This window comes from Tupaia chinensis, unplaced genomic scaffold, assembly GCF_000334495.1.
Source record: "Tupaia chinensis unplaced genomic scaffold, TupChi_1.0 Scaffold141517_1, whole genome shotgun sequence".
Classification (NCBI taxonomy): Eukaryota; Metazoa; Chordata; class Mammalia; order Scandentia; family Tupaiidae; genus Tupaia; species Tupaia belangeri.
Window position 1 is genome coordinate 1,546,257 of NW_006201378.1, and position 11,683 is coordinate 1,557,939.

Below are 11,683 nucleotides of genomic sequence, written 5' to 3' on the forward strand. Positions count from 1 at the left end.
TCGCTTGGGGGGGGGGGTCCCTGTGTACGGGTGTGTGCTTTCCTCTTTCTGCTTCACTCATGAGGGAAAAATTAATTTTAAAAAATTTTTAAAATATATCATGAGGGGACCAACAGATGGCCTAACAGTTACATCACTGGGCTCCTATGTAGTTCATTGTGGTTTGAGTCCCAGACCTGGTGGCTTAAAACTCATGACAGGCATGTGTGTATGCATGTTCAAAATCCCAAGAGGAGAATGGAGGAGAAGGGATTGTGATGTGGTCATCCCCCTTGGGGGATGATTTCTCGCTTTCTGTCTCTCTGTCTCTCTCTGGTGAGTGCGTGTGCCCTATAGCAAAAATCTCTCTCAAAAAAAAATTATATACACAGACACACACACACACACACACACACACACATACACACACATAATTGGCACAGGCAGAGAATCTGAGACATTCTGTGTCTCAGAAACAACTGGACAAGCTTGAGGTCTCCCATCCTCCATAGCCGCTGCAAGCCAGGCACCTCACAGCAGCTGAACACCATTTTTCAGAGTCAGAGAGATGGTCCCCATCACCACAGCTCTCCATCCCCCTCCCACCTTGCTGTGTGGACACACAAAGGGACAGCAATGGGCTGGGGAAGGGCGTCTACGGCTCCAGGCAAACGGCATTTCTCATTCTCCCCTTAGTTCAAGGCTGCGTCAAGATTTCAGGAGAATATATGAAATAAGACCTCTGTGTGCACAATCTCCCAAGTCGAGCTGAAATATACATTCTGAAGCTAGAGCATGCTACTCTTTTTCCTTCTATAAAGACTGAAATTTCTTTAGTGGCTCGATACTTCCAAGTATCAAGTGGTCGATACTTTTAACATTTGAGGTCCGGCCATGTCTAGATAACATATTAATTTCACCTTTGAACAAGAGAATGAAATCCTTTTTCTGAAGAACATTTTTGCTGAGTTTTCTTTGCCTGCTTCTAACTCATGTTGAATAGGTTTCCAACTCTGCCTTTAAAGTGGCATTTGCTACATTCCGGGATGTATTACTCAGCATTTTTAACCAAAGAACAATCGTCTTTGCTTACATTTGCACTTCACAAGATTCTCATTGCGCTGTATTGATTCGTTGTCACCCATTAACGCAAAATATTCTAGTGTCCACAGGACAAGTCATCAACAATTACATTCCCCTAGCATCGCAGATTTTAAGTGGATCAGTTAGCCTCAAAAGGCTAAATTATACTTCAGAAAAGGTTCATATTAATTCTTTATTTTTCTGGTTGCTACCTAATAAGAACTCATTTCATAGCTAAATAGGGAAATATAGCCAAACGGTATGTTTTAGTGACAGCATGCAATAACTACATCATCTATTTTAACGTGGAGTTTAAAATACAATTCAGGTGCTTGTCTCAGGAGCACATATACTAAAATTGAAACAATCCAGAGAAGATTAGCATGGTCCCTGCCCAAGAATGACACACAAATTTGTGAAGCATTCCATATTTTGGGAAGAGGGTGGGAGATGGAGGAGAGAGAGAGGAAAGGAATCAAGAATAAAAACAGAGAGGCAAGACGTGTGAGAGACACAGAAATGGAGGACTGTCTGTTGATGATAACATGTAATCTTCAACTGGACAGGTGGGAAGGGGTTCATGCTGGGTAAATTCATTTTACAAGCTGTAATGACGTACAGTGACGGAATGTATAAAATAAAAAATAGTAAGAGAGGAGCGAAAAAATATAATGCAGCCCTGTTGAATGGTCAAGTAGTAAAATATAACTAAAAGTTACACGCTTTCAGTTTATATAGCAAGTTTAGGCCTACAAGGTTTATAAAAAGGCTATAGAAGTAACCTGATTTATTATATAACAAATTCTGTTTTAGGAAGAGAAAATAGAAATAATGCCACTTTTTATGAGTCTGTGGGAATTTATAATAATATCTCCTTTTTCCGTACCTAGTGATTTTTCATCTGATCTATCATTATTAATCACATAAAGAAATATGATTTCTGTCCTTACAAGCCTGCCTATCTATAACCAATTGCTCCATTAGGCTGACACTCTTCAGTAGAGTAGAATCCTAACTAGCATTCAAATCTCTACCCTTACACTTACTAGTTATATAGCTTTGAAAAATTGATTTTTGTTCCTCTCACTAAACCACAGCTTCCGCATCTATAAAATGTGGGTGTTAATATCTAACTCATAGTGCATTTGTGAGGATTAAGTGAAATAATATGTATTACATATTTATGACAATGCACCTGCTTATTAATGCTAATATCACACACACATGAGCCTGTGTGTTTATGCAGATATGTGTAGGTGTGTTTAATTGTTGTACTCCCAGGCCTAGCACAGAGTATGCCCTTCCACACACCAGACAAGGCTGAAGAAGGAGAATCCTCTCCCAGGGGCTAGAATAGAGGACACATATCATAACTGTATATAACCTACAGTGAGAAAATACACCATATACTACAAAGACACAAGAGAAGAGATTAATAAATCCTCCTTTTCCAGAAGAAGGTTTGATTTAGCTACAAACATAGATTTACTTGTTGTCTTAAAAAATAAATCCTTCTAAACAATTATATCACAAAAAATATACCAGAGTTTCAGTATTTGACGTTCCGGTTATCGGAACCCTTTAATTTAAAAAAGACTCTGCCTTTAATACATTTTTATCACAAAACACTTAACATGGGATTAGAATGACTCCACCTGATTATTAAATACCATACTAGCAAAAATACAGAAATGTGGGACCAGCAGAGGGCATAATGGTTATGTCGCTAGACTCCCACATAGTCAACTGAGGTTTGAATCCAGGACCCAGCGGCTTAAAACTCAGGCCAGGTGCCTGTGTGTGTGCTCCAGATCCTGAGAAGAGAATGGAGAAGGGACTGTGACGTGACCATCCCCAGGGTGGTCATTTCTCACTATCTGTCTCTCTGTCTCTATCTATCCAGTGAGCATATGCACTCTATAGCAAAACTATGTCTTAAAAAAAAAAAGAAATGTAAGAATTCAAACACAGATGTACTAAAACTGCAACATATCTTATTATTTCATGTTTCTAGGCATAATATCTAACACGAAAGCATATGCCAAAATTTAAATGAGGAAAAAAAGAACCAAGAACATGTATCCTTTTAGTACTTCAATTTACTTACCAGTAGAGCTTCCTAAACAAAATAATGCTTTTAAAAATGAAATAGCATCACTATGAAGTTTGTCTTTGAAACACTCAGTAGACAAATATATCTAAAGACATGGAGCAGATGTCCTGGGGTATCGTTCGTGTACAAGTGTTTCATTTGGGGATGTTGACACCACTACCCAATTGGCCTAAAGATCTTACCTTGGGTTCTTAGGTTAGAGATGGACAGAGATCATCCCTGCTCCATCTACCCCTCCCCTCATCGGAAGTCCACTTTCTTTTGTGGTTATGTCCTAAGGGAATGGTAGCTTCAACATGAGCCCTGTTTGTTCAGACTCTTTTTTTTTTTTTAAGAGAGTTTTTTTGGGGGGTATAGGGAGCATGCGCTTGCCAGAGACACAGAAAGAGAGAAAGAGAGAGAAAGTGAGAAGTCACGCCCATCCCTTCTTTTCCATTTTCCTCTCAGGATTTTGGGCACTCACACAGATACCCACAACCAACATGAGTTCAAGCCCTCAGCTCTGGGACTCAAACCATGGTCAGCCATGTGAGAGTCCAGAGTTCCAACTGTTATGCCACCTACTGGCCTGTGCTCAGAGACTCTGAAATGCAAGGGTGCTGCTTTGACTAACTGGTTCAGGTGTCAGCTTTTGGTGCTGACATGAAAGAGAGAGACCCCAGGGGGCCAGGGCAGCAAGGACTCTTCTCATATGATTCCCATGAAAAGTCCATTCAACAGGGATCCATTAATTACCCAGCTACAGAAGCATGAAATGCAGAAAACCTTGCTATGATGCAGGCTTGATTTTATTTTCTTTATTTTTTAAAATTTTAATCACTGGGCTTATTTGGGTCCTTTTCCTTTTAACCAAAATAAATGGAAAATCAAGAGACAGGAAATCGGGGGCCTGGTTGCTACATATTATTTTTCCCTTTTGCTCTCTGCTTGCCGTGGGACACAATGTGTATAACAACACCGGAATGTCAAAGAAATTTGCCTCTAACACTTTCAGGCAGGTTTTTCTATTTCTCTCTTTCTCTTTCTTTGTCACTCTCCCTCTCTTTCTCTTTCTCACAGGCCCTTCTCACAGGTATGACAACCCTACCCTGAGTCAAAGTTAGTGATGGTTGCCAAAAGGGCCAAGTTTTGAGGGCCTGGGCAGTGCTAGAGAGATTGTGCTATGGGGTACTGTGTCCCAGCTGTGAGGCTGGGCCTGGCCCTGTCTGTGACGCAGCCCCAGTCACCTGCTCCCATACTTACTTATGATACCAGTTCACTTTCATTTCTTCTGTAAAGTATTTCATGAAACACTGAAGTCTTATTCCTTCTGGGGTGCAGAGTATCTTCAGTGGAGAAGCAGATGCTCCTGCGGAAAAGAAAACTGTCTCAGATCTCAGAAAAACAGCATGTGCTTGCAGCGTTATAATGGAAAGGTGTTATTGCCAGATAGCTTTAACATATCCATCAGTGAATGTATTCTTGCATGGGTATGTTTTAAAGTCTGTCTGCCACGAATTCTTATACTTTATTCCCTTGCCATATTCTCATTCATTAAATAAGCATTTGCCACACCGGAGTAATTTGAAAAGCTCTTTGCTGAATACTGTAAGAGATACATAATTTTTTAAGAAAAGAATAATCGACATCTCCCCTTTGAAGCTTAATTTAAAAGGACCTAACAAAATACGTAAGTGACCAAGTAGCACGGTGAATGTGACATTAATTGATATGGATCTGAAGTATTATATAAAATCAGAAAAAGGAGCATAAGATTTAGCAGACATGATCTAGGATGGAGTCTAGGAGATAGTAGGATTAGGGTTGTCCTTTGAGCCAACTAAAAATAAACCCCATGGACCAAAGAAGGAGGAAACGGCAGGCTTTGAGCCTATCCCCAGAGTTCTGGAAGACAGAAGGGGCATGACTTGTAATGGATCGGTTAGAGCTAAGAAGCCGAAAAGGGTCATGTGAGCCAGGAAGAACCCAGAACTCTTGAGAGTGTACATCGGGGGTGCCACGTACTTCCACATGCAGGCACAGGGCTGCAATCGGGAGGGTTATTTGAATATCCACATGAGAATCAGAAGGACCACCTGACCTCCGTCTCCTCACCTCCTGTTCAGACAGGACCCTATGTCTCTCCAGCAGGAGACCACAGATTTATCATTCAGAGGATCCAAACTGACCACACAGCTCACTGGGCATGGTGGGGGTAGACAGGGGAGGGGACTCCATAAGATGAATCAAGGCCTCAAACAGGGTAAAAGTCTGTATAGTGAAGGGCAAGATGCCCCAATCCACCCCAGCCCACTTCTCCCACCCAGTTTCTAGAATACTGATCCATAGCAGACCACCAGTGCCCTAACCAGGCAAAAGAACTGGGGCTCTGAGCGGCCTGATAGCAAAGGCATGCAGCCCGCCATTGGTGAGCCTCCTACCTGCTACCCCCAGACTCACAGCCCCTGCACGTCCTGGTCAGCTTTTCCTGACTGCTCCAATCTTAAGATAATGCAGTCAGGAGTCGGGAGATCTTGAGCCAGCCGGTAGCTGGTGATTAAGGCAGCTGGATTCCACATGGCTGACTACATGGTTCAGTTCAAGTCCCGGACCTGACAGCTTGAGAAACCCTCCAGACATGTGTGTGCATGTGCTTAAAATCTCTAAAGAAAGAGTGAAGCAGCATGACCATCCCACATTGTGTATGGGAAGATGCCTTCTCACTTTCCTCCTCTCTCTATCTCTCACTGTCTCTGTCTCTCTGGCAAGTGAACGCACCCTCTAGGAAAACTGAAAAAAAAAAAGAATCAGCAGATCTTTTCAAAACCACTAACAAAAGAGAGATAAGAAAATGAGAACTGAAGGCAGTGTGTCATTAGAGCAGGGAAGACCGGAAATACAGAAGGAAGGAAGGATGAGGTAGAGGAAGGGCTGTGAGTGAGGAAGGAAGAGACCCAGAGCCTGGAACGGAGACCCTGGGAGTGGAGGACGGGAGAGAGCAAGCAAAGATGTTGAGTAATGTAATGGCCAACGCCACCGTCTGCACAGTGGAGACGGGACAGCTGCCCAGAAAGGAGGGCAGACAACAGGGAAGGCTGAGGACAGCAGAAAGGGCAGTGTACTGTGGGCAGCACAGGGTCAGACCCTGAGGGCAAGAGAACTCCAAACAGCCCTGGGTGTGACATCCAGCAGGGTGGTCTCAGCTGTGAAGCCAGTCGGAGGATCTGATCCTGTATTATCATGTACACTGACTTGCCAGAAAGCACTTGAGAGGATTGAGTACCTGGAGGTTCCATTCAGGGGACAGATTATTTTAGGGGATGACAGAAAGAAGGAAAGAGGGAACCAGCAGTTAGCGTAATGGCTATGTTGCTGGACTCCCACATAGTCGACCGCGGTTCGCGTCCCGGACTCGGTGGCTTAAAACTCACATCGGGCACATGTGCGTGCGTGCCCCAAGATCCCGAGAGGAGAATGGAGGAGAAGGGATTGCAGTGTGACCATCTCCCCTGGGGGGTGATTTCTCGCTTTCTGTCTCTCTATCTCTCTCTGTCTGTCTGGTGAGCGCACGCGCCCTATAGTGAAATCTCTCCCAAAAAAAAGAAAAGAAAGAAGGAGAGAGAAATTGTAAGCAGATTGGAGTGACACACAGAGACGTTAAGCTCTCACAGACAAGGGCCAGATAGGGCCAGACAGTGGCACAGTGGTTAGGGCGGCTGGTTCCCACATGGCTAACTACGTGGCTCGAGTCACAGCTGGCAGCTTGAGGGACATGGCAGGTGTGGGTATGTGGGTGCCCAGCATCCCAAGAGGAAAATGGAGAAGAAAGGATTGTAGTATGGCCATTTGCCTTAGAAGGTGATTTCTTTCTCTTCTGTCTCTCTCCGATGAGCACACATGCCCCATAACAAATTTTTTTAAAAAGTGAGAAAGCTCGCACAGAGCAGTTCTGTGGTAATCCCAGCAGTACAAGAAGCTTGCATGTCGTCTTACTGGCAAGTGGGTGAAATGATGGGAAGGGACAGTGGCATGAGTCCTCTTACGAAACATCGGTGCCCTTTGAGTTCCTTGATGCCACTGTCAACAAGTGAATAGTCCTAATTTCTAACTATCATAATGGTAAACCGACACACATTGGTTAACAAACCAAAACATGTCTATTTTTCACAGAGATGAGGAAAAGTTAAAGTTTGGCTCCATGAAACCAGAGTCACTCAGCAGCAGCCATGAAATGGACTTAGACGCCCAAACTTGTGATCGAAAGCTCAGTTGGGCACGCTCGACAGAAATACAATACCAATGTTTGGGGTGGTCTCCCCAGAGCAGGAGACAGAATGTCAAAGAGACAGCTATTTTGTCACTATTTTTGGCTTTTTACTTTATTTTTAATAAAGCCATCTTCTCCCGGGTATTAAGAAACCAGGGCCAAAACAAAAGAAGCTGCTGTTCACCTGCGTTTGCAAGAAATATTTCAGAGGTCAAGAATCATCATTAGGAGCTGTAAAGAGCTCTCACATCATTTTTTTTAATTGCGGTAAGAACACATCATGAGGGGCCAGCAGGTGGCATGATGGATAAGGGCACTGGACTCCCACATGGCCAACCACAGTTCGAGTCTCGGACCTGGTGGCTAGCTTTCTCACTTTCCCTCTTTCATTTTCTCTCTCTCTGTGTCTTTCTAGTCAAATTAAACAATAAAATGAATGAATAAATAAAATTAAATAAATAATTCTTTAAAAAAAAAAGAACACATCATGAGATCTACCCTCATAACCTATGTTAAAAGGCACTGTGCTATATTATAAACTAGGCATGCTATCGTACAAAGGATCTCGGGCTGAATCACCTGCATAACTGGGATTATCTAACCCACTGAATAGCGCTCCTCATTCCCATCTCCCCAGTCACTGGCAACCACTGTTTTACTTTTTCTTCTATAGGTGACAATGTTAGGTAACCATGTAGGTGTAATCATGCGTATTTGCCCTTCTGTGACTAGATTAAATCTCTTAGCTTAATTGTCCTTCAGTCTCACCCACGGTATTGCATACTGCAAAACTCCCTTCTTTTTTTGCTTAGAGAGAGAGATTGTTTTTGCTATAGGATGCATGTGCTTGCCAGAGAGACAGAGAGACAGAAAGCAATAAGTCACCTCCCGGAGGGATGGCCACAGCGCAATCCCTTCTCTTCCATTCTCCTCTCAGGATCTTGGGCACACACACACACAGTACACACCTGGCAAGAGTTTTAAGCTTCTGGGTCTGGGACTCAAACTGAAGTTGACTATGAAGGAGTCCAGTGACATAACCATTACACCATCTGCTGGTCCCAACATGCCCTTATTTTTAAAAGTTAATAAATATTATGTCATATGTATATACAATGTATAATAGTTTCTTTTTTTTCTTTTCTTTAAGGTATTAGTTATGCATAAGGACACGTGAAAGTCATGTACATTCTCACAACCACACACACACTTTGGAAATACACAGTGAGCCCGACAGTTCTGGAACCTCCCCCAACCCCTGTATTTGGTTGACACCATCTGAGCTCCACTCTGGGGGAGACGGAGCCAGGCTCTGGGGCCTCAGGTATGGGGCTCTTGGTTCAAAAACAAATCTCTTGTGAAGGCAAAGGGCTGTGGGATACAGAGAGGAGGAATGCAGGCAGTAGGAGCCAGAAAGGGAAGCAAATGGTGGAAGGAAAAAGGGTTGGAAGGGGAGGAGAGGGGTATGGGGCTCATCACTCCAGGCTTCTGGGAGGTGGAGGGGATTTCTGTGAAATGAGCAGCTACACCACACACTTCCCTCCACTCATCCAAGAGTGTGTGCTTTTAAGGGACAGAAGGGAGGATAGAAAAGGAACATACGAGATGGGAAAAGGAAGAGCACATAACCTGAGAATAGAGAGGTGCTGAGAATAGCTTGGCTTTGCTAGAAGTTTGAACGTAATTGAAGGCCCGTGAGGAAAGAGCAGAAATAATTCTGTAGAATCCCTTCCTCTTCTTTGTTTCTCCCCATATATGTTAAAAGGGGTGGGTGGGGGATTAGCTGACCCCTAAGTTCCTTTCCTGCACAAAATCCATCACAGAGGTTAGCAAGGTAGACATCCGTGAACACAGGAAGGCAAAAATTGTATAACCATAACAAAAGGCCAAACTGTGGAAAGTTTAGAGTCATCTTTCAGACTATTATTGGAATCAATAAATGATCATGAGACCACAAAGCTTTCCAGTAAGGCAGAGAGGAGAGGACCGGAACATAAATGAGACCAGAGACTGAACAGAGGGAGAGCAATTTCCGAACATTTCTACATGCAAATGCAAGGATCTTGCCTGGCATTTTCCCTAAATACTGATCATCAGCCCCCCATACTGAGTTAGAATATCCCCTGCAGAACCAAATGAGTTTCATTACAGCTAGCAAATCAATGGGTAATTAACTTTGCCAACCACAGAGAGGAAAGGACCACAGGGTACATGTTCCAAGTAATCAGATTACAAGTGCCTGAGCTCCAAGAATGATACTGACCTGGGCAAACGTTAACTAGCAAGTTGTGCTACTCCTTTTTGATTTTATATCAATTGCATCATTAAGGCATGATCCCACAGGCTTAAGAAGCAATTACATCTTTATTATACAAAATTTAAGCAGGTAAATATTTAATCTATGCAATGCACCATACCAAAGAAAATTCTGCTATTGTTTCTGATCACCAACAGATTTTTTTAACTTATTTGATTAAACATTTCATAGTTCTATAAATATTAAGTATCAAGGTATATTTCTTAAGCTTGGCCCCCTTTACAATACACATTAAAGGTGCTTTTTCATTGAATGATTACCAATGTTCGAAAATTTGTTCAGGTAACATCTTAAAATTGCTTGCTGTATAGTGATGAACCAATTCTGAAGTACTTTAGAAGGAATGCTAGACCCCTATTCTAGAGCTACTCAAAGAGTTAGGTTCCCCACTCTGTTCTACTAATTAACAAAGTGACCTAAGACAACTTATATAATTTCTCTGTGACATAGTTCTTATGTAGATATTTTGTGTGGGCTCTTCCACGAGTCTTCAGAAGTAAAAGCAACCCAGAAAAGAAATAAAATTTTTGCAAATGATGTATCTGATAAGAGATTAATGTTTTTTATGTAGAGAGAGCCACTGAAACTCAACGACAGTTATAACAAACCAACCCAATTCCTAAAAGAGCAAAAGTCTTGAACGGACATGTCGCCAAAGACAGAGGAATGGCTAAGAAGCACGTGAAAACACACTTAACATCACTGATCATGCGAAAGTTGCAAATCAAATTCATTTTATCTCATACTCATTATACTGGCCATTATCAAAAAATTAGAATAGGGACTAATTTGGCTATTATCCAAAATTTAGGGTCTAGAATGGACAGTAGTATACAGGTAAAACTCAACTCTGCAAACCTGGCCCACCTGAAAGCATTCCAGGTTCTCACCTGGAGACCTTCCTGGGTATGCTGGGCATACACATGCCCAGGACTGAGGGTCGACAGAAGCTGGGGATGGATCACAGCCATCAAAATTCTGTTATGTTTGCTGTCTGTGTATATGTATATGTATGTATGTGTGTGTGTGTGTATATATATTTATGTGTATATATATATATACACACACACACACACACACATATATATATATATCCACCCCCAGGGAAAAAAAAAACTTAAATATATAAATGGAAGTTAACTGTTGATGAGAACATACGTGGTAATATCTGTTACATGACTTGAGTAATATACACTGAATTTACAATGGGGAAAACCATTTGGTATGCTGTAAAGATGTGCAAGCTAAATGGTGCATAGTGACTGAATGTTTAAAAATAATAATAATGAGAATAAACAATAATAATAATCATCTGAAAAATAAAATAAAAATTTATTTGATGATGATGTGGATAGTAATGTCTTTCTCTTGACTGATATGCATGGTAATCATGCTGGAAAAAGAAATGCTATATGCTGTAAAGATACATGTGATTAAATGTAATATAAAAAATAATAATGATGAAATTGTAAAAAAAAAAAAAAAGAGGACTGAGGCTAAAAACCCACAAGGCTAATGCAAGGATCCCTGTTGTATCCAAATCCTCTAGTTGGTCCTGAAATCCAAACCAAATTCTGGACCCCCAGGCAAAGAGCAACTGATTATTCCCAAGACAAAAAGTCCAAAGGGCTATTTGGTCTTAGAAACTAGGGAAATGCCATCACCCCACCCCCACCAACTAGTGAAGGGAAATTCAGCTTAAAAGCCAAGAAAACAAATAAGAGAATGATTCTGTGCTCCAGGAAATAGAAAGCTGCTATTTTGACAGCTCTCTACTTGTACTTTCCTCTGGAGGCCACACACAATCCCTTACTCAACTGGGTACTCTATCTGAGGCCCTTAGGAATACAGCAAGTGGCATGGTGGTTAAGGGCACTGGACTCCCACATGGCTGACTGTGGTTCGAGTCCCAGACCTGGCAGCTTTCTCTCTCTCTCCCTCTTTC

General features: G+C 42.1%; 1 protein-coding gene and 1 non-coding gene across 2 annotated transcripts in view; one reads left to right on the forward strand and one right to left on the reverse strand.

Moving 5' to 3' along the window:
• The window catches only part of MYOM2 (myomesin 2), a 143,407-nt gene that overhangs the window by 24,421 nt on the left and 107,303 nt on the right, over nucleotides 1–11,683 (reverse strand). The window contains exon 32 of the mRNA XM_006163202.2: nucleotides 4,418–4,523. Coding sequence (XP_006163264.1) covers nucleotides 4,418–4,523 — 106 coding nt within the window. The remainder of the gene's footprint in view (nucleotides 1–4,417; nucleotides 4,524–11,683) is intronic.
• Nucleotides 1,391–1,497, forward strand: LOC114005062 (U6 spliceosomal RNA). Its single transcript, XR_003546984.1, has one exon. It is a non-coding gene; the product is annotated as a U6 spliceosomal RNA (small nuclear RNA).